General features: G+C 42.9%; 1 protein-coding gene and 1 long non-coding RNA gene across 3 annotated transcripts in view; both read left to right on the forward strand.

Moving 5' to 3' along the window:
- Positions 1-15,278, forward strand: part of lasp1 (LIM and SH3 protein 1) — a 37,177-nt gene extending 21,899 nt beyond the window's left edge. The window contains exons 4-7 of one of the 2 annotated variants that reach the window (XM_083780185.1): positions 4,150-4,257; positions 6,326-6,413; positions 10,884-10,984; positions 11,561-15,278. In XM_083780185.1, coding sequence (XP_083636311.1) covers positions 4,150-4,257; positions 6,326-6,413; positions 10,884-10,984; positions 11,561-11,734 — 471 coding nt within the window. In that variant the 3' untranslated portion in view covers positions 11,735-15,278. Of the gene's footprint in view, positions 1-4,149; positions 4,258-6,325; positions 6,414-10,880; positions 10,985-11,560 lie in introns of both variants that reach the window. The other variant, XM_083780184.1, reaches the window with a different exon arrangement.
- Positions 15,279-16,589: 1,311 nt separating this feature from the next.
- Positions 16,590-19,078, forward strand: LOC310868404. Its single transcript, XR_014570089.1, has 2 exons — positions 16,590-16,883; positions 17,330-19,078. It is a non-coding gene; the product is annotated as an uncharacterized lncRNA (long non-coding RNA).
- Positions 19,079-23,897: the final 4,819 nt, after the last annotated feature.

The following is a 23,897-nucleotide window of genomic DNA, read 5'->3' on the forward strand; positions in this document are numbered from 1 at the left end:
ATCCAATGTTAAGCCTGTCTCAAGGCTAGTGCCTCCCTCTCTGACCCCACCCCCTCTGCTCTACATCTAATCCTGATTTATGAATCTGGACATACAGTTGGCATCTATCTTTTATTACGCTCACTTAGTCCCCAGAAGGTCGTAAGTAATGTTGATCTAAAGAGTCGACACATCTACTTCTCTCCAGGTCTACCGTAATATTTTACCCCTGTGATCCCTTCATCACAGGAACGTTTTTGGAGTAGCCTCCTATAGACTGGCTGACTGTGACGGTAGCCTACTATAGACTGGCTGACTGTGGAGTAGCCTACTATAGACTGGCTGACTGTGACTGTAGCCTACTATAGACTGGCTGACTGTGGAGTAGCCTCCTATAGACTGGCTGACTGTGACTGTAGCCTACTATAGACTGGCTGACTGTGGAGTAGCCTACTATAGACTGGCTGACTGTGACTGTAGCCTACTATAGACTGGCTGACTGTGACTGTAGCCTACTATAGACTGGCTGACTGTGGAGTAGCCTACTATAGACTGGCTGACTGTGACTGTAGCCTACTATAGACTGGCTGACTGTGACTGTAGCCTACTATAGACTGGCTGACTGTGACTGTAGCCTACTATAGACTGGCTGACTGTGACTGTAGCCTACTATAGACTGGCTGACTGTGACTAGCCTACTATAGACTGGCTGACTGTGACTGTAGCCTACTATAGACTGGCTGACTGTAGCCTACTATAGACTGGCTGACTTTGACTGTAGCCTACTATAGACTGGCTGACTGTAGTCTACTATAGAATGGCTGACTGTGACTGTAGCCTACTATAGACTGGCTGACTGTGGAGTAGCCTACTATAGACTGGCTGACTGTGACTGTAGCCTACTATAGACTGGCTGACTGTGGAGTAGCCTACTATAGACTGGCTGACTGTGACTGTAGCCTACTATAGACTGGCTGACTGTGGAGTAGCCTACTATAGACTGGCTGACTGTGACTGTAGCCTACTATAGACTGGCTGACTGTGACTGTAGCCTACTATAGACTGGCTGACTGTGACTGTAGCCTACTATAGACTGGCTGACTGTGGAGTAGCATACTATAGACTGGCTGACTGTAGCCTACTATAGACTGGCTGACTGGCGCTCAATTGAAAAAGCTGATTGTTCATGTCCTTTGCATGACAAATCATGAATTTTAGTACTCCATACACACATTACATTTTGAATTGGCTAAATGTTTAATTATTTTATTGCCATCTACGCTTATAAACATAGCTGGGCTATTGGGACCTATTTATGCCAGCTATGCGTATAAGCGTAGACAACCGTTTACTATATATATGAACACGCCATCCGTCTGTTTACCTTTTCCACACGAGCAAGATCAATGGATCTTGCTCGTGTGGACCTCCTCCGCTTATCCGTAGTCTGGTCGCGGGGGCAACAGCTCCACCAGAGTGCTCCAGACTTCCCTCTCCAGAGCAACATTAGTGACTTTCTCCTGGGGAATTCCGAGACGTTCCCAGGCCAGTGAGTCGATGTGTTTCCTCCAACTGCGCCTTGGTCTGCCCTGGGGTCTCCTCCCAGTGGGCTGTGCGTCGAGAACCTCCCTAGGGAGGTGCCCGAGAGGCATCCTAACCATATGCCCGAACCACCTCCTTTCCAGGCGAAGGAGCAGCGGTTCTTGTCTCTCTCCGAGTCTCTCCCCCGAGTCTCTCTCCCGAGTCTCTCTCGTGTGAACTTCTCACCAAAATCCCATCTGCATCTAAATACCTTGTTATTACAAAGGATTGTGCATGTGTTTATAAGGTCTGTGACTGTAATCATAAATGACTAGTGATCCGGTCCGGTGGCATGTACTTATTTCCATAGCAGTCCTGGGGCCTTGTGTCACAGTGGTCCTGTCACAGGGTATACTACTGTGACAGAAAACCTCAGAAAGTGGAATTCATGACTAAACATACTACGCTCACACATTATCCCACATATCCATATCCCACATATCCATCCATTGTGTGTGTGTGTGTGTGTGTGTGTGTGTGTGTGTGTGTGTGTGTGTGTGTGTGTGTGTGTGTGTGTGTGTGTGTGTGTGTGTGTGTGTGTGTGTGTGTGTGTGTGTGTGTGTGTGTGTGTGTGTGTGTGTGTGTGTGTGTGTGTGTGTGTGTGTGTGTGTGTGTGTGTGCGCGCGCGCGCACTGAACTGGGGCAATTTATCTCACCCCTCCTCGCCACTGCTGCGTTGCCACGGGAACCCTATTGCTATGGTAGCAGGGTAGGGAAGGTTTGTCACACCTCATTACAAGACTTTACGGCAGTGAAAGAAAGGGAGCTGAAAAAGAAACGAAGAGCATGCATTTACTGGGGAGGTGGAAAAGAAGACCAACGGGCATGTATGAGAGGAACACAAGGAGGAGACAGGAAGGCACTGATACACAGAGAGAGACAAGGGGGAGGAGTGTGGATGAGAAAGGGAAGAGATAAAAGTATTACCCCCCCCCCCCCCCCCCCCCAAGAGGAAGGAAAGCTAGAGAGGAATGCAAATAGGCGAGAGATCGCTGATATATTCTAATGAGATTTCTATGGATTGATTTTCTGTGGGATGCTGTTGAGCCAGTAAAATATGAATGAATGAAACCGGAGAAAGGGGATTGGGGGAAGTGTGGGCGGGGATGCCGCAAAGAGACATGATTGGAGGGGAGGAAAAGGGTCTATATTGCATTAGAGAGCCAGACAAACAAAGGAGATGGACTGAGAATGAGAAAGCAGGGTGCGGTGGGAGCATGCATGTGTTGACGAAATGCAAGCAGGGCGAGAATGAAGGACAAACAAAAGATGAGTCAAGGCCGCGTTAGTCTCACTCATGACAAATTCCATTAGCAGGCTTGAAAGCTGTAGATAAATGTAATCACATCAAGAGATCAAGCTTTATTTCTGCTTAAAACAACATCTCTGTTGACTTCATGCTACGGTGTGATGACGGTGCTAGCTGACGTGGACAAACGCCTCTCATGTGGCAAGTGGCAATATACTATGCCATGAGTAATAAGGAAGTGATGCTGCAACAAGGTGCTCAGCAAATAGTCAGATGCGACAGACTGGTCAGCAGTCTGTTTAGCAGCATCAGACATTGTGTGGCTGTGCTGAGCAGTGTGTGTGGAGGTGGGGGGGGGGGTCAGCTTGATAATGGATTGAGCAAGCAGGCTTCCTAAGAGGAAGGCAGGAAATTGATGCAGTCACCATGGAGGCTTGAATAGGGGCTTTGGTGTGGGGTGGGGGGAATTAAGTGATTTGTCATTGTTGGTTGTTGTGTCACAACTGGCCATGTGGTCGTGTCTTGCATTTTGGAGAGGGTATCTCAAGAGACTGCTTGTGCACTGTATAGGCTATTTCTGTCACATTGTGTGTGTGTGTGTGTGTGTGTGTGTGTGTGTGTGTGTGTGTGTGTGTGTCCATTGTTCCTATCCTGGATTTGTACAGTGTTGTTGATTGTAGTGGGTATGAGGGGGCTATCAAGCCAGTTGTGAGGAGGGAAACTCCTTTCATTGTATTTTCAGATATTCATCTGACGCTGTTTGGGCTGGCCACTTCCTGCCCTGCTCTGAGGGTCATATTGGGGTGGGGGTTTGTGCACAGACACAAAGACACATACTACGAGCGCGAATGTATGCAGTGCACACACACAGACTGTTGTATACTTCCTCCCAGTCTCGTCTGGCCTTATAAGGCAAATCCTGTATGCAAGGCCTTAAGTACCCAGCGAGCAGGAAGTGTTATCACTGTAACAAATGAGCGAGGCGAGGGCAAGGCTTAGCCTACCTGGTACACATAGCGTCACAGTCCTTTGTCCTTTTCCACTCAGTGTTTTGGCCTATATGTAATATTATTTAGCCTTCCCTTGATATTGTGAAGATATTGGGGGATTGGGCATGTTCTATTGATTGTATTATATGTTTTCAGTCAACCATGGACCAGTACATGGTTGTCTGTTCCTGTTTCTCAATCCAGCCATTTATTATTGTAGTTCCATATTCCACTACATATACTTATTTCTTGATCCCATTATATGGATTAAAACATTATTCCTTCATAAGCACAACATAAAGGAATTGATTCCCTCCGCTTATCAGTCTGGTTTGTGTGTTTCCTCTCCAGGTTCTGTATAAAGAGGAGTTTGAGAAGAACAAAGGGAAAGGCTTCAGCGTGGTTGCAGACACACCAGAGATGCAGAGAATCAAGAAAACACAGGACCACATCAGCAACGTAAGGATTTATCTACAGAGTCATCAAACATGTTGTTTTTTTTATCCTCCCACTCGCTGACATGACTGTGTGCCAGTGACCGAGTAGCAGTGCCAGACAAAATTTGGAGAGGTTGCAACTTAACTAGAGCCCTGTATAGGCCCAAAGCTATGCAGGGTGATTCAAATTAATTTAGGTGTTAAAATTACCGTTCACACTGTATACAATTCAGCACTCAAAGCAGAGCCACATTGAGTATATGTACTCTTGCGCGTGTGTGCGTGCGCTCACACACACACACACTGTCTGCGCCTTCCACTCGCCTTTCTCGCACACTGAGCTCAACTTATTGATTTGCTATTTCTCTATGAATGCAGAAGTGTGTGTGATGATGTTTACCTTTCCTCAAATTTCTTGAATCGGTCAGAAATGTATTTCCTCCTCCCTGAAAACAACACTCACACACAGTCCTTAACCATTCGTCCACAGACATACTCTGCACTTGTTTAACTAGTAATGACATAATTGGTATGGAGGGTGATGTAATTACTGCTTTCATGTGATGAAAGATCCTGCATATCTGAGACAGGAAACTACAATAGGCAGAAACATGCATCTTTACACACCATTTCACCACACTGCACTGTGTGTGCATGCGCACTCACAGTGCAGAGTGGTGAAATGGACTGGAGTTCATCCTGAAGTATTCTGACAGCCAGCACTGATAAACATTACAGCTGTGCGTGTGGCAAGGAGCACTGCTCCAACTGATCGCTCTATCTTTCTCTTCTATTCAATTCTCCTGTTTTTCTATTCTTCACAAATTCACAGCTGGACCCTCGGACAGAGAAACAAGCCTGTTCCGCAGCAGTCCACCTAGAATGTCAGCATTAATTCAGTCTGTCTAGATTGACCCCTGTCCTCAGTTGTCATTCTCCCCATCACTCTGTTTCTGTCTCTCTCCATCTATTTGTGTGTGTGTGTGTGTGTGTGTGTGTGTGTGTGTGTGTGTGTGTGTGTGTGTGTGTGTGTGTGTGTGTGTGTGTGTGTGTGTGTGTGTGTGTGTGTGTGTGTGTGTGTGTGTGTGTGTGTGTGTGTGTGTGTGTGTGTGTGTGTGTGTGTGTGTGTGTGTGTGTGTGTGGGGGGATGGGTTGTATACAGAAAAAAGACACACACAACATGCACTGTTCTGTTCAACCTGCCCCTTGAAACAAACAATCTCTCTTTTGCAATCCGACGAGATATTGCACTTGAGAACACTGTCTGTCTCCTACTGAGCTCACTGTTCTTAACACAAGCCCTCGAAACCCTGTCATCCCATGCAGTGTGTGAACACACCCCTCTTTCTCTCTATCATGCCGCTGGCACACTGGCCTCTTTCACAGCAAGGGTGTTAGCGAGCACAGAATCGGAGCTGCAAATCTGACCGGGGAGGCGTGAGTCAGTCTGTTATCAAGCCTGGAAATAAGAGCAGGAGTTGTTAGTGCAGTCAAAGAGCAGCCTCTCACTTTCATGGCCATCTGTGTGGTCCTTTTTATTTGTCTTGTCGGTGAATGGTGCCTTTGTTTTTCTGGCTGAATTGTCTTGGGAGGGGTTGTAGATCACAACTTCTGTTCATCTGAAACCTGCAGTTCTGGGCTGGTTGTTTTAATGTTTTGTTTATTTACAAAAGAAAGCAGAATAACAGAAGTCGTCTGCATGTTTATGCATACGTTTTGTTTTCTCACCCCAAGCATAGATCTGTCGCTATCTCTTATTTCCTTTTTCTCTTTTCACCTGTTCCCCCTGATGTGTCAGACAAGGGTTGCTAGGCAACTCTGAGCTCACACTGCTTCCTGCTGTGATGTCATTTCCTGTGAGCGGCAAAGCTGCTTCCAGAAGCGGCCAACTGCACATAGCATGCCCCACCTATCCCTCAAAGAGGAGAGGGGAGGCACAAGTGCAAACTTGGAGACACCTGGTGGACATGAGATGAACTGCATTTTTGCTTGTTTGCAAGCACTATAATGATAACTATATTCTTAAACATTGTCTTTGTTTTACTTGTGGTGTGAACTCGTGTGTATTTTGTGTGTGTGTGTCTTTGCAGATTAAGTACCATGAGGAGTTTGAGAAGAGCAGGATGGGAGGAGAGGCCCCACAACACCACCCCCAACAGCCTAGCAACACCCCGTCAGGTACTGACCGTACCGACCTAATACAATGCTGGTATTCAACATGGTCATAAACTAGTCAACATGGCTATGTCTGGACGCTGTAACAGTATCTTAACTGCTTTGCTGCCTTCGGCGACTGAATCTCCCTCGTGGGAGCAATAAATGTCGCATCTATGTTGTCTCATGTGTTCTGGAAAAGTACAAAATGAAATACTGAATGTTAATTTATCCATTTGTAACTAACTGTACATCTGTAGCCAAATGGAAGGGTGCACTGTACACTCTCACTCTGACATTCAAGTGTGTATCATAGTAACTGGAAATGTAAGTGACTTCAAACTTTAGTTATGCATTCTGTGATGTCCTTCCTTATGTTGAGGTCTCCAATTTGAGCCACTTGTTACTTTTACAGTAGACAGTAACATGACTGTTTTCACAGAAGAAGCCCAGCCCATATGGACTTACAGGACACTTTTAATCTAATTTCTCCAAAGAGAATGAATGAAGACAAAATGCAGGTCTAAATTTAAGTTGTGAATAAATTTTAAAGTTTTTATATCATATTGAAAATACATTTAGGATATTGTATGCTAAATCTGCAATCCGTAAATTGTATGCCTTCTCTGGGGTTTGAGAAAACAAATGTCTACTGCTCTATCAAGAGGCAATCCCAGTTTGAGGAGATTATAAAATACTACTCAAACAAACTAGAGCTGGTTCTGTAGGTTAGAACCCGCTGCAGTGTTGTTCGGTGAGAACTTAAGTACTTAACCAGGATGCTTAAATCTCTGACACAGCGATGTCTGGGTTGTAATGCCAGGTATGGCTGAGAATATATGGGTTGTAAAGCCAAATATCCTGTCTCGTACGGAAAGCTCTGAAGTCTCTCACGAGGAGCGTAGCCAATAGTGTCTAATAGTGCAGCAGCTAAGCAAAACGATCGTTCAGTTTGTGATAAAAGCATGAAATTTGGTACACGTATAGCCAAAGGCATTATACAAAGATTTGGATGTGGACCCATCTTGAATTTTTAACATGGTGCCCATAGCAGCCATTTTTCAAGATGGCCGCCACCTTTTGTGGTGGTTCTGGACAACCGTGGGTCCGACCGACTCGACACCGGGCACTGCACTCCCTGTGGGGGTGTGGAACGTGTGTGTCGAATTTGAAGTCGGTGGGGCAAACGGTTCTCGAGTTACGTGGATTACAGATGTACAGACACACACAGACTTGAATATATGTCAATGGGCAATGCCCATTGGGTTTTCTTTAGATGATGGGTAAGAAGAGAGAGATGTGATGTCAGGTGGTGTGGGCTAAGAAGTGGTCAGGGCTAAGATAAAGTATATGAGATGTACAGTAAGTGCAAAGAGAGATGGTGAGGGAGGGAGAAAATGATTTGTACCAATTGACCAGACAGTAGACAGTAGTGTAACAGGTTACGGTGAGTATAGAGATGGAAATGTTCTAGCAAGCGAAGCCAGTGTATTGAGAATATGGGACATATGTGTCAGGAGTTATTTGTGAGAGGGAAGATGTATACGATGGTAGTGAGACCAGCCATGCCGTACGGTTGGAAACGGTGGCACTGATGAAAAGGAGGCACAGCTGGAGGTGGCAGAATTAAGGATGCTATGGTTGTGAAAAGGAGTGAAAAGGAAGGACATTATCAGAAATGACTAAATTAGAGGATCAGCCCAGGTTAGAAGGTTTGGGGATAAAGCAAGAGAGGTGAGGTTGATATGGTTTAGACATGTGAAAAGGAGGGATGAGGGTACATTGGGAGAAGGATGCTGAAGATGTAGCTGCCAGGTAAGAGGATGGCCAAAGACGAGGTTTAAGGATGCTGTGAGAGATGACATGAAGGTGGCAGGTCACAGAGGAAGATGCAGAAAACAAAACCAAATGGAGTCCATAGTCCATGTGTGGTCCAGCCCTATGGAATGTAAAATTCAAGCATGTGCTAATGAAAAGTATTTAAAATATATATTTTTGATGCTCATCCTAGATCCTACTACTATAGGGGATGCAAAGCAATATGTCTGTTTATCCGTCCGACTTCTCCTACCAAATCACTCCGTTAGCACACATCTCTCTATGCACAAAAAATGATGCATGCCACAGAAAACCATCTGCACTACATTGCATCCATGTCATATTTACTGTACAAATATTGCTTTTGTATGACATACTGTTATTGCGCAACATTTCACTGTGACGCAAATTACATTACAATTTCCACATTAACCGACCCCTCCCTTTTCCCTGCGTGTGCACACACACACACACACACACACACGGTACTGTACAGTACACTACAGTATGGTAAAGTACAGCACAGTATGGTACAGTAACGTGCGGTACGGCACTGTACAGTACAGTAGAGTATGGTACAGTATGATACCATAAAGTATGGTACAGTACGATGCAGTACAGTACGGTACAGTGCAGTACAGTGTGGTACAGTACGGTACAGTATGGTACTGTGCGGTACGGTACGGTACAGTACGGTACAGTATGGTACAGTATGATACCGTACAGTACAGTACAGTATGGTACAGTATGATACCGTACAGTACAGTACAGTACAGTATGATACCATACAGTAAGGTACAGTACAGTACAGTACAGTATGGTACAGTATGATACAGTATGATACCGTACAGTACAGTACAGTACGATACCGTACAGTACGATACCGTACAGTAAGGTACAGTACAGTACAGTACAGTACAGTACAGTACAGTATGATACCATACAGTAAGGTACAGTATGGTACAGTATGATGCCCTACAGTGCCGTACAGTATTATACAGTATGGTACAGTACATCACAAAGGTATAGCCAAATATATGCTGAAATGCAAAATCAGTCTAATATTGGTGGCCATCTTGAAAAAATTAATGGCCGCCATCTTCTCTCACAATATGGCTGTTAGCCACTGTAGTAATATGAGTATTGTGAGACAGAAGGAAGCTTCTTAGAAATTACAAAGTTCCTAATTCAAATTCTGCACAAGAATACTGTATAATTCTGAAAAATGGCGGCCATTTTGAATTTTCATTGAAAATGTTATATTATCCAAAAGAAACATTTACCAAGTACTATGCATGGAAATATGTCCAAATATGTCTCGAATATCATATTATATCCATCACTCATAAGAAAACGGTTGTTGCTGGTGGCCATTTTGAAAAATGGCTTCTATGGGCGCCATGTTGAAAATTCAAGTTGGGTCCACATCCAAATCTTTTTAGAATGCCTTTGGCTATAAGTGTACCAAATTTCATGCTTTTATCACAAACTGAACGATTCATTGATATAGTGGAGCTAAGCTGCTGTACTATAAATCTCTCTTTTTATATAGGGTTCGAACTGGGTGCTTATCACAATGACGATGCCAGTGTACTGGATGCATGTCACAATGCTACGCATATATGGGCCATTTACCTGATGTCAGCACTAGAGACCTCTGTTGTCTCCATATATGGAGCTCTAGGTGAAAGCCTTCGTTACAGAGATGATATACTTCAGGCAGTACTACTTGTCGAACTGTGTGCTGGGTCACATTTTCTCAAATGAAGACTAGGAGACCACCTCCAAACGTTGTATTGTACACTGTTACATTACCAATCGTTGGTACAGGTACACTGTACCAACGTTTGGTTAAAAGTCATGTGTTAAAATTATCTAGATGTTAGGAGTGCTGATAAAAGTTGATGTGTGAACTGGCTATTTCTGTTTCGCATTAACACCACCTATACACAGAGAGGCGTTGTGGGGAGGGTTGAGGATTGCATAAGACATCGGCTGAACGGCATTAGTTGCACGTCTTGGCTTGCAAAGCTTTGGAATTTCATCCTATCCCAGATTCATGGTGTTGCCTAATTTGTTGACACCCAGACAGCTATGAAGGTATTGAAGGTGCGTATCTATTCTACGCCTGAGCATAGACATCTTGTCTTGACGTCTTGCCCCAATGGTCTCACCAGACTGTCCTCCGAGACGCGAGGTTACTCCGTGGTGGCTACAAGAGAACGACAGCTTGGCACGCACGACAGTAACTTGTAACTTTTATTTTTGTAGAAGAGGCAAACTAATATTGTTTATGCCGTTTGCTTTGATTGAATGATTGATTTAACATGTATTTGTATGATTTGATTTGGGTGTGTTCTAAATTAAAGTGTTAGTGTTGATTATCGTGTATTAATCTAATTATAGTAAACTAATACTATTATAGTAATAAAGCTATCCACCTCGGAGGAAAGTCTGGTAAGGCCGGCAGTGTCGGTAAGCCAATCGGAGGAGGATGTCTATGCTCGGACATAGAATAGATATACGCATTCAAGGTGGGGGGAGGACTGAAAGAGGACAAGCAGAATGGATATTGTTTTGATGCTGCTACTCTCATAGAATACCCCAGATGATACCCTCCTTCAATCCCTCCTGTTTGTTCTAACCTGCTACTGTGTGTTGTTGTTGTGTCAGCAGCATACCAGCCCTCCGCAGCCCCTCAGAACTACCACTATGAACCTGCTCCTGAACCAGTGCGCCAGGCGGCGGCCGCCCCGCCTCCTGCCAGCAGTGGTGGGGTGCGTCCACTCCACTGTTCTCTGTTCTCCCTCAGGGGTCCCTTGGTTGCATCACGGCACTGGAAAATCCTCAGTGTTAATTTATCTCTTGAGTGGAACAAATGGAACTAATACTCTCACAATGAATGCACAATATCTCTGTGTCGTTTGTATGCACATCTATCCGTGCGTTGTTCACGTATCTCGGGAATCGCCCGTTCAACCGACTTCAAAGTCAACTCACGTCACTCATGACGACCCAAGTCAGTTGGATATGACCAATACACCCAGAATGGATTAAAGTTCTCAGTCGCCACGACTAATTTCATTTGTTGAGCAGTATCCACAAGCTCTCAATGAGATCTTGTGGATAGGCTATTTAGGACCTTCTGCTTCCCAGATGGCCACCCAACTAATTGGACCTGTAAGAGTTAAATTAAACACTGAGGATTTTACTGTGCAGAGGCAGCAAGCACCTGGAGACTTATCTTTAATTTATAAATGAATACATTTTTGTTTCTGTCAGCTAGAGGATTTTCTGGCTGAGGCAGCATTAGGAAGAAACTGAGCGCTCCTCTTGTTTCTGTGTTCCTACAGAAGAGGTACAGGGCTGTGTACGACTATACCGCCGCTGACGAGGACGAGGTCTCCTTTGTGGACGGCGACGTGATCGTAGATGTGCAGCAGATCGACGAGGGCTGGATGTATGGCCGAGTGGAGCGCACTGGCCAGCAAGGCATGCTACCTGCCAACTATGTAGAGGCCGTCTGAGAGAGAGGAAGAGAAAGGAGGAGGAGGTAGAGAAAGGGAGGGAAAGAAGGAAATGAAAAGCCCAGTGCCATCTCATCTTAATGCCGCTTTCTCTTGATTTTACTCTTGCTCTCTGATCTGTCCTGTTCAACCCCACCCATGCCCTGCCCCCTGTAACCCCCTCTGCATCCCTGCTCTGCTCTCTCTGTCCAGCTCTCCAACCACAGGACACCCCCACCATCTGTCCGTCTGTCTGCCTGCCTGTCTCTCTGTCTGTATGTGCTGACGTCTTGTCTCTCTGTTTGGATGTCCATTGTCCTCTGGCTGTTGCTCTTGTTTCCAATCCTGGGTCCACTCTCAGTGTCTGCGGTGGAATCCGATGTCTTAATAGATGACACACATTCTCACGGTATGTCAGGGGTCACATTGTGTCACACAGCTTCATCCTTTAATGCCACCAACTTCATTAAAGAAAACAAAGAAAGAAATGTTGAGGGTCTTTTCCCACCAACTTCATTCTGGACAATAGACACCTGCAGCCATTGAGCAGCAGAAAATAGGTGTGGCATCATCAGAAACCTATTTATGTAGTTTTGTTTTTTCTTTTCTTTTTGATTTTGTTTTTAATTTTCCATCGCAATCTTGGCCCGACTGGAAGTGCAGTTTAGAATTTCACTGCTTTAGCGCAGTCCGATCTAAGCTTGAATATTTGACTTGTGTACATTCCATTGGCTTCAATACACCATTGCTGTTGCAACAGTTGGCAAGATATGAGTCTTAACAGAGGATTTTATATATTTATATATCGGTGCACATGTTTCTCAGTATCGTGCTCTCGATGGTACCCCTCACATGTGTCCTGCACTGCATTGTGGGTGTTGTATGAAACTGGAAGTTCACCTCCTGACCTCATAGTTATATCAATTACTGGAGGGATTAGGGACAAGTTAGGGCACATGATTATCAGGTGGCCCAGTAACTAAATTCTTATGATCGCACTCACTACATTGCCTCTGTTGGTGTGAACATGTAAACTGTATATCCTCATTCCTGAATGCCTTCATTCTCAAGAAGATTGCCAGATTTTGGTTCATAATGTTTGAACAAGAAGGTGATGGGAACAGGCCAAATCCCTCCACATGGCTAGAGAGTGAATATTACACTTCCAAGTGTAATATTCATACCAATTGTAATAGAGAAGGCCAAGCACAATTCTGTGTTGTGTGAATCATTTTTTCCTTTTTCCTTAAGTCATTCCATTGTTTTGTTTTGTCTTCTTCTTCCTTAAGTCATTCCATTGTTTTTGTAAGTTGACATTCCAATCTTGTTTATGTATTGTTAAACCCTGCGCAGGTAAAACACCTGTGGCTGTGGTTAATGGTCTTATTGTTATCCTGTCTTCTCCTTTTTTGCTTGTTCTTGTTATAGAAAGCTTATTTTCAAACAACAAATGTATCAAATCAATAAACCAGCAAGTTTGATTTATTAACCAGGGCAAACTATTTTATCTAAAAATGTGCAATCAGAGAAGTCGACCAAGAATCAAACTCATGTTTCAGGTCCGAAAGCTGCTTGGTCATCTGTATGATGAGCAATTCCTGCTCAGTTGTTCCAGGTCGTTTCTGGAGTACTTTTGAGGTTCTAAAAGTGAGCAGTGGTGTGGTGGAATGGCACTTCATAGTCATGCAATTTCGAGTATGTGATGTAGTATGATTGACTAGAAGTAATCATTCGTCCAGATCTTATCTCCTGCATCATACACATGCTATGTCAGTGACAAATGCAGGGTCTTCAGGTGGAAAATGTAACCAGCCTCAGGCATATTTGAAGTGCATTTGGCTGGTCTTGTTTTTCCCAAACCTTGACAGATCACAAAAAGGATCATTCTTAAACTAACTAGCAGAGTGTTGCAACTATATAACTATAATGGTATGCAACATTGTAACTTCGAATCACTTTACAGCTTTATGGGAACAGGCATAGAAAACAATATTTGGCCAATTCTCAGTGCTGTAATACATTTTACAGTGGACCCTTCTCATACGCTCATTTACTTCCTATTTGTTTGACGTTTCATTCTTTCCTTGTGATGCACTGTGACTGTCAAAGACATGAGGGGTGAGGTCGGAGAGGAATCAAAATATTCAGCTTTATAAAAAGAAAAGGCACTCACTATATAGCTAGATGACATTGTACAATTGTATATGTATCATAAAGAGAAGTTAGGGAAGAGGTTTTTATGGGGCATGGTGCTTTGGGAAGTGGCTTGCACTGCAGATTAAAGCTGTTATGGTTCATATTTTTGTGTTGAGGGGGAATTACGTTTAAAGAATAGAAAGCAAAATACTCATGGAAAAAAAACAGTGTAGTGCAATGTGTCAAACAATAAGTATAACTTTTGCAACATTATGTGAGGAAATGTGACTGATGTACTGGATGGTGATCACTAAATCGGAAGTGACCACAACATACTTCAAGCTGTCTAAGCTAAGCAATCAGGTTGCCATATTACAATATTTAACATATAACTGCATTTTACATTAATATCTATTTGACAGTGGAAATTCTTTATTAGCAAAACCGCTGCTAGTTTGAAAAGAAGATTAGAGTTTTGTGTTTCACTTGAGGGAATTTAAGAAGGGAGTAGGTTATTTGGCTTAAAGTGAATTGGCTGTTACAGGGTTAAGCCTAAATTAGGCTTCATGTTGTTGCTTCCTCAAATTCTCCTCTTAACAATGCTTCTTAATCCAGTAGACGTTAATGCTCTGTGGATTACACCGCCTTTCTTCTCCAGATAAGCAAAACACAAGCCAGTTGGAAAGTCTTGACAGTCTGGGGTTGTTTGTGGTGTTCTTTTGGAATAAAAAGAAAGTGGCCAAAGAAAGCCAGTATTGTGTAAGTGTGACTCAAGAAGAGATATGTAGACCACTGTGGCAAGGCATAGTCAGAAATGTGCATGTGATGATGTAAATGAATGGGGCTGGGGGCTTAGAGGATGACAATGATGAGATGTACTCGAAAAATCTCTCGGCCCATGAGACATGGCAAGTAGTGACTGACCTGGATATTAGGAGTTAACCTCTATGCGCCAAATACGCTCTTCCGCAACGGAATCACTCAGCCTGCATCTACTGTACCATTATCATAACCCTGTTTCTAGTCAGTGTTTATCCTAGTACCCTGCCCATCCCTTTCTTAAGCCTGATTCATACACTGTCTAAGATGGAGCATACATTACCTTCATCATAGCCTCCTATGCTTTTGATGAATCATTCTCTGCTTCAATGATACTGGTTATATAGACTGTGCAGATTGAAATCATGTAATTCACACTGATTTATAACATTGAGATCAATTTTGTGCATTTCATCTTAAATGGGTTCTGTTTTATAATTTCTGTTATTTTTTAAACTAAATAAAGATGCCATATGCATATTGACATGTTCATGTATTCAAAAATCGGAATACAGTTGACTTCAAGGACCTGATATCATCTCTTGTTGCCCTGTTACAGCACTTCGAATTGTACTTATGATTCTGCAGATTCAATAAAATGTCATTTTTACTCAGACTGTTGTTTTCACTTCAACATGCAACATTGTTGTGGCTGCACCCTGATGTAAAATAACTGAGGTAGAATTGAATAATGATGTCCTGTTCATTTAACCACTTGAACCCTAGCATCCATATTCTGGGGGCAACATTTTGCCAAAAAAGATCCTACAAGCTCTCATGATGTATTGTGAACTTGTAGAATCGGCTGTTTTTGGCAAAGAGATTTGGTGTAGATCCTACTGTGTAGACAGAAAAAGTGGTCCAAGTACAGAATCAACTCGGGTCTAGTTCACTAAATGTAGACTATGTTGTCGTCATGGGCTTGTCTGTATTAGCTACAGTTAGTAGCCTAAACAAATCTAACAAAACATGAACTGTTGAAGTGGCCACAAGGTATAGGCTATCTGCATAGTGCTAGCTACTACTTACGTTTAAATGTTCTGATTAATTGAAAATGGACGACCCTATGTCAACAAGTCTTAGTGCATTTTTCTGGTTTTATGCCCTTTTTTGTATTGACCTGTCCTGAACTTTCCTTGAACTGTACCCATTCTGCAAACTGTTTTTCAATCAATCAGCTCAGCTGACCTAAACTATCAACAAGGTTTAATTTCAGTGCTTTGATGCTTTAATTGAATTGATTGCTTCTCGATAGGCCTACATAACATGGCTTTTCTTTTGTGAAAATTCTGTCAAAAAATTTATACATAGTCATATAGGCAAGTATCACATTATGACATAATTATGGGAAACACTATGTAGGCCTAATGTAAAACATTTTAAAATCTTTCTGAGCGGAATTTCCAGCGTCACATGACAAAAACAAAGATTGAAATGATTGCGAACGCAGTGAGCCACTTACTATGACAGCAAGGGCTGAATGTCTGTGTGTCTGTGTGTGTGTCTGTGTGTCTGTCCCGCTGTTACACCACCCGCCCGCCACCAGAGGGCGCAGCTGTAGCACACACACACACACACACACACACACACACACACACACAGGGCGCAGCTGTAGCACACACACACACACACACACACACACACACACACACGAGCTGCGTTCGCTTCCCGCGTTTGCGCGTCTTACTTGTATACCAACTATGTTTAGTAGTATATAATTGAAGAGTAGGGTTTAACCAGAACGTTAGCCTTTAAACGTTGAATAAACTACTGAGCAGTGAGGCCCGGCCTTAGGGCCCAGCCCTAGATGTTTACAGCATGATGTGTGTATTGTGTAACGCATCTGGCAAGGCGAGGGGGGACTGGGAGGGAGGATTTATTTATTTATTTTCTCTCCCCAGTCCCCACACACACACACACACACACAGCGCAAGGATAATCTTCGTTCCGATGATATCCGATCTTTTCCGATCTGCTTCGGCTGTGGTTTCTTCTGCTTCCATTTACATCATCCATTTCTTGACATCATGCTGGACATTTTGATGTTGATGTTTTTCGCCATCATGGGACTCGTCTTCCTTTCCTACATCATCTACATTTTGTAACCTGCGGGCTGCTGAATGATAAAGGGACGCAGCAAGTGAACGCGTTGGGGGTTGAGAGAAGAATGCGTGGTCCATCTCTCCCGCATCCCAGGTTACCATCACGGACCATGGTAAGCAAACGCTTTATCGCGTACAAAATAAACGACACGTTTACATTTTAATACACAAACAAGTCTGCTATAAACGATGGTCAGCGCTGGGGATACTGAGAACAAATATAGAACCGCGTCGTTGCAAGAGGCCTTGCTGCTTCACAGTAGCTCTGGTCCTAGCCATGGTTCATGACAGTCATGTTTCAGGGCTACTCTGGTCCATAGATCTAATGCTTCTATGATTCAATGCAACGCATTAGAGCTATGGATCAGAGCTAGCTTCACGTACAGCTGCAGTGCTGGGACAATGTGGGCTCTGGCTGGGCATTTCGTAGGTCGTTATTTCGTATAGCCCATATTAGCTCTTGGACTACACATGCAAGACTAAAAGCGAAGGCTGTGGTACTGTAGGCTATGGGAATTTGGGACAACTCTGACGTGTGCTGGCCAACCATCTGTTTCAGGGAGGAGAGCTGGACCATAATGGTTCCCCGTTGGAGATATCCAGGCACAGGAGGTGACAATCTGACCAGCACAGAGGGAAGACAACTGGAAGAAGAAGTGGAATATGGCACCTTTCCCCCTACATCACCTTTGTCACCCCAACCCCTCCTGCTTGAGTCTTGGAGGTTATCGTTTACCTACCACTATTATGGTCACCCTCTTATCAGGGTTCCCTCTACACTAGTCCTATAGATACATTCCACACACACACACACACACACACACACACACACACACACACACACACACACACACACACACACACACTTTTAAGAGGTGAAAAAATCTATTATCCATATGCAAATAACTGAAGTGACAGAAGGATTGCAGTAGGGCAGGCTATTGCAAAGTAGTATGCACATTTTCCATTTGAATGCACTAAAACAATTAACTGTTCGCCGAAGCGGAGAGCAGTGTGATGCTATCATATGACTGTGACCAAGCCCTTTGTATTAATGTTTTCCTTTTCCAAGAAAATAAGGCCTACAGCATCTTTAGAAAGTATTCAAACCCCATCCGGCACCCACCCATTACAGCCTGAATTGAAATTGATTAGGATTTATTTGTCACTGCTCAATATAAAAACATTTAATTTATTTTGTATTTATAACTTATTTAATTAAAACATATTAGCTGAAAGTCAACTAAAGTCAATTAGCCATTTTCAGGCTGAGGGATATGGTTGAAGTGTAGGCTATTCAAATCCCTTTAAAACCTTGAATTGAAATGTTGCCATGCACCTGATTACAGCTTTGAGACAATGGGGATTCAGCATGAGAAGGCCTGAAACACAATATTCTATCGTATGCTGCAACAATCTCAGCTGTAATGTATCATCTCAGACTTGGTGCTGCTGTTCAGGGCAGAGAGACCTGTTCGGAAACAGTAGCCTACTAATACCTGCTTCAGAAAGCCAAACAGACTGCATGGACTGGAGCTATGATTTATGTAGCTACCCTATAAGCATACAGTCAAATCAACACAGCTAGGAATGACTTCAGAACAGAAATGTGAAAGACCTTTGTGTGGTCCAGTCAACTTCAGACTTAAGTCTTATTGAAAATCTGAACCTGAAGATAGCTGTTCAGATGTAGAATGTTTAACATGACTGAACATCTCAAGAATATGTTGAATTTATGAATATTTTATTCAAGGGGTTGAATGGTTAACTTAGTCACTTGGTCAATATGGGATATTTTGTGTAGAATCTATGGGGTTGGGGGACTATATATTCAATTATTAACTGCTTGACTAAATGCTGAGAAGGACAAGTTGGTTAAATACTTGTTGAAATAACTGTTCAAGTAGGATTAAGTCATTTAACTTATCCTGCATTTCTCATATTTGCCATAAGAGATGCCTTGGTAGTGACCTCAGTATTTTACTGTTGCTGCCTAGCCTTTACAATCAAATAGCCTATAACTTTACCCAGGTAAAATGGGAGTGATGAGTGCAATAATAATCTGCAGTCATGATGGAAGTGAAAAGTATTTTTTTATTTTTTGAATGATGTTAACATTCACTCTTTCATATTGTTTTCCATTTTATGAGCACTGAGCAGTGCAGTTTTAATTTGTGATGCATGTATATGCTTCTTTCTTATACCACTGAACCTTTTTGTAACATGCAAACAACAGTTACATTTACTATTGAAGGTATAATTGACAGAACAGTTTCATGCTCAATAAATAATGATTTCACTAAACCTACCACAAGTGCTTCCTCTTCCTCAACAAACAATTTATTCCTCCTTGTAATTTTATCACAAGCACACAAGCATCATTTACAGTAGCCTAGGTCACTGGTTCCCAAAGTGGGGTCCGGGGACCCCCAGGGTCGGAGGGAGTTCCAGGGGGTACCCAGCTAAATGATAGTTTGGAACCAATGGGTCTGTAAATTTGAGAGTGTACATTTGTACACTTTCAGAGTTAAATTAACATTGATTTTACAATATAAGTTGGGGGTCCCAGAGATATAAATGACATTAAAATGGGGGTCCGTAGACTAATACATGACAAACTGGGGGTCTTTGAAATTAAACTGGTTGAGAATCACTGCTATATAGAGCCGAGAAATCTTCTCTTATGGGGGCTCCCTTTTCCAAATGGGAGTCCGCGGGCTCATTGGTGTCAATTTGGGGGTCCTTGACATGAAAACGTTTGGGAACCAGTGAACCACTGGCCTATAGGTTACATTTGTCAATGGAGATATTGTCCCCCTGAAAATAAAAGCTCTTCTAAAGTTGAAAAGGACACGTTCTAATTATCTATGAGTAAAAGGGTGTCATATTAAACGGGTGTTTTTTTTATCGCATGTTGTCAAGCTGTGTTCGATGAGCTTGAAATGATATCCTACTAATAGGCTCCATTGAAATCTTGTGACACACGACACAAACACACAGTTTTTTAGGCTACATCTTAACTTATTCATAAAAGGATAACTTATAATAAGCAGCTGTTTTCATATAGCCAAAGTAGACCTTTTTCCTCAAGAACCATAGCCTTAATTGATTAGGACGGGTGTGTGGCTGTGTGCACCTGCTGGTTTATCCCTATGGTTTATCCCCCCCCCCATCCATAAATACTTGCCACGTAGACGATTAGTCAAACTACAATATTTTCTGGCGACACCACCTGGCGATTTAATAAATGTGCTTTTTAAACCATGGTTTTAAACCATGGTTTAAAAAGCACTCACGATCGTTGCACAATTGGGAATATGCATATTCTCCATTGTGCAACGATCTGAATGTGTAGGCTACGATTGTTTGCTTATACTTTTAGATTAGCATATTTATTATTTATTATTCTGTCTGTAGCTCGTCTACTAGTACTAACCTTAGGTATACTACCACTCACTTTCCATGGACGGTTGTTGTCAGCACTCAGCATAGTAGTCATCAGTAGGCAATACAGGCGTCATATTATCCTGTAGAGTGTAGATGGCGCTGTTTACTTAAATAATGGACAAAAATAAGCAGTTGAGACAGACCTGTAATTAAACCTTTGAGGTGGATATACACACAGGACGTTGGACGTAGGCCTACAGTTAGTTATTATAATTCACTGCATTCTTGTCCAGGTTTATAATACAGTTTGTTCTACTTACTCCTTTTATGCATAGGCCTAGATGTTGTTTGAGTTAACACCTCCAGTCGAATAATAGAGGTGTAATTATCTGTGCGACAGGTTTGTTGTTGTTTTACTGTCTGTTTGGTAGTTAATTTATAGATCTTCAAAGAGGAATACATCTCGGAGTCGTTTCTGCACCTGCACTCCTACAACGTAGGCCTACAGGCTACAGGTAACGAACAGTAAGCAAATCTTCCTTTTTTGAATAGTAGTTATAGTAGTTCAACTGGATCAGGATGCAATTCACCCACATTTCTATTTCCACATTTCTATTTTGTTTTCTGCAGACTGCAGAGGATGGATTACCATGACCCCATTCTGATTCTGATGGTTCCTGAATGTGAGTGCCCATCTTAGCCATCTGTCTCCAATCACAACATCTAGTAGCAGAATTCACCAAATGAGAGCATTTTCCATTTAGGCTTTTAGGAAGCACTTTTATTCAGAGCGACTTACAAACTTAAAGGACCACTTTTCAACTTAACTTCATATAATTGGTCCTCACTATTGTTCATGATAAAATACCACTGTGTCTCATAGAAGGGCTGGGAAGTTCAGAAACCTTCATCAGTGACATATCATTAGGCAGATTTTTTTTCGGAGCGGCGCTATATCCAGCTTTTAGTGTCCGTACACAAACTTCGTCCTACACAAACATTAAATTCCCATTGACAATGAATGGAGAATTTTTCGTTATAGGGCCTGCAGTTTCTATTAGCTATAGAGAGTATGCACGTGCATGATTTTCCCATCAGGACACGCCCCCCTCATCTAGACTGAGTGGCAAAACATTGAGCAGCATGGAGTGTTGGAGTTTGGAAGCGCTCGTTGTAAATCACTCAACCGTCCTGCGTACCACCTCCTGTTTCTAAATGTCACATAATAGAGCACCGAAGTCCTGACGTAACTCGCTCATCCCGACGATTCCCCTGGTTCGCGGAAGTGATTTCTCTATGGAGAATAACATGGGGTGATCTTAATATCGTCTACTATAAGCGTTGTGGTCCAAAAATAAACAAGCTGTCTTGGCGTTATTGTCGGGAAGGTGTCTCTGTATCGTTTGCAACAGTCAGTCACTCATATATGATACAGTCTGCTTCTAGCGAAAATCTAACTAATTCAGCAGCAGTAACATTAGCGTTTTCTCTCAGTCAGTTGATTCTTCATATCCATATGAGTGAAGCGGCCGGGGTGACATGTTTATTTTTCAAACACAGTTGTTATATGAGGCGATCTCAAATCGCCTCAATGGGGATTTCAATGCAACTAAACAAATACATGAACCTGGGGACAGACGCCCTCTACTGAAAGTGACGTCAGACTTCGGTGCTCTATGCAGGAGGCAGAAAAATGTTGTGTTATTGACAACAAGCACTTCCAAACTCTGACACGTAGAAAAATAATCGAATGCAGGGCATTTCTTGACAGAAAGTAGCTCATAACGTTTCTATGGTGGATTTTTATGAAAAGAAAACTTTGCAGATAGAGGATAATTCAAGCTTTTCATACAGCTGCAATGTTGGTGAGTTTAACATTGTTTAATGCAATCAGACAGGACTTTTCTGTTTGGATGAATGGGCTGTCAAGGCCAGAAAGTATTTTTTTTATGTCACACACATACCCTCTATTTCCCATTGATGATGTCACTGGTGGACAGGTTTCTGAACTGCCCACAGCGATCCCATGAAAACACAGACCCAGTAGAAAAAGTGTGTGTATTTTACAATAGAAGGTAGGTTGAAAAGTGGTGAAGTGGTCCTTTAAGTACAAGGACGTGTGCCTTGACCCCTTGTTCAACAACAACAACAACAACAACAACTACAACAGGGTAAGTGGTCAAGTATAGGGTGTTAATGAAACAAATCGCCTGCTAGGATAATGTGCCACAAAGTAACTATAGAAGACATTAAAGGGATATTTCACTTAAAATAAATTGGTAATTGTATCGTCTATTCAGGCTTTTGGGAGTACCCTAAACAGTTTTTAAGTAGCTGGATTCAGTATTTAGATATTTGATATTCATTGTATCAGACACGCCCCTTCTTATACAAACTCAATTTTAACCATGATAGATTCACCGAAAACACGAGTACGCCTATCCTAAATCCAGTAATAATAACTTTTATTTTTATTATGATGATTATCTTTGTTTGTTTGCTTAAATCGTTCCATAGGGGCTTGAGCCGGGACCCCTCCCTTACTTAAATGTCTCATTGAATTCCTTCAGAGACCAAATCTCAGTAGACAGCCTACAAATAGGCCAGAGAACCAGTAACTGGTTCTCACCACAGTGGCCCCTATCCAGGCCCGAGCCCCCCACTCACCAACTACAAGGCAAAATTTCTCCCACATGTAAGCAGACCCACTCTGGGAAATAATCAGAATTCCACAACTGATAGTATAATCTACCACTCTCACCACAACAATACAGCCGTTGTTCTCTTCCTAGAAAGACACACATGGCATGTGCGCACATACGCATAGCTAACTTCAACTGCACTGTCACTGACTATATACTGTCAATTAAACAAAACTATGAAACCATCAAAGCTGCAGCATTACTGGGAGGAAACCCATATAGGCACAAACCTTACAAGCCAGTCTCAAATCTCCCAACGGTCAACAGACTGTTGATGAGAGACAATCCGATAAATATGGTGAGCTAGCTTTCAAAGCATATCATCGAGTTGTGTGGATGGAATGCTTTCTAGAATATAAGAGTTTAATATGCAACACATTTTTGTCTCCACCAGGCCGAAGGCATGGGGGGAGAGTATGTTTTGCACTCCGTCCGTCCGTCCGTCCGTCCGTCCGTGTGTCCGTCCGTCCGTCCGTCCGTCCGTCCGTCCGTCCGTCCGTCCGTGTGTCCGTCCGTGTGTCTGTGAGCAGCTAATCTCGGCCACCGTTAACCCGGTCGATGCCAAATTTTGCACACACACTCCCTGGATGCCAACGATGAACCTCTGCTTTCCAGAACGGCCTGTTATAGCGCCACCAAGAGGCCGCTTTGTGCAAAACAAGCTTTTGCACAGTACACCTACAGATTTTGTCCAAACATCACGCAAATTGGTACACAGTCTCTCTAGAGCCATTCAACGAAACCGGTCTTTCAGATTTCCAGAACGGCCTGTTATAGCGCCACCAGGAGGCCACTCCAGGAGGCCGCTTTGTGCAAAACAAGTTTTTGCACAGTAAACCTACAGATTTTGTCCAAACATCACGCAAATTGGTACACAGTCTCTCTAGAGCCATTCAACGAAACCAGTCTTTCAGATTTCCAGAACGGCCTGTTATAGCGCCACCAGGAGGCCGCTTTGTGCAAAACAAGTTTTTGCACAGTACACCTACAGATTTTGTCCAAACATCACGCAAATTGGTACACAGTCTCTCTAGAGCC

This window comes from Protomyctophum parallelum (genome assembly GCF_964188405.1).
Source record: "Protomyctophum parallelum genome assembly, chromosome: 13".
In the NCBI taxonomy this organism is placed as follows: Eukaryota; Metazoa; Chordata; class Actinopteri; order Myctophiformes; family Myctophidae; genus Protomyctophum; species Protomyctophum parallelum.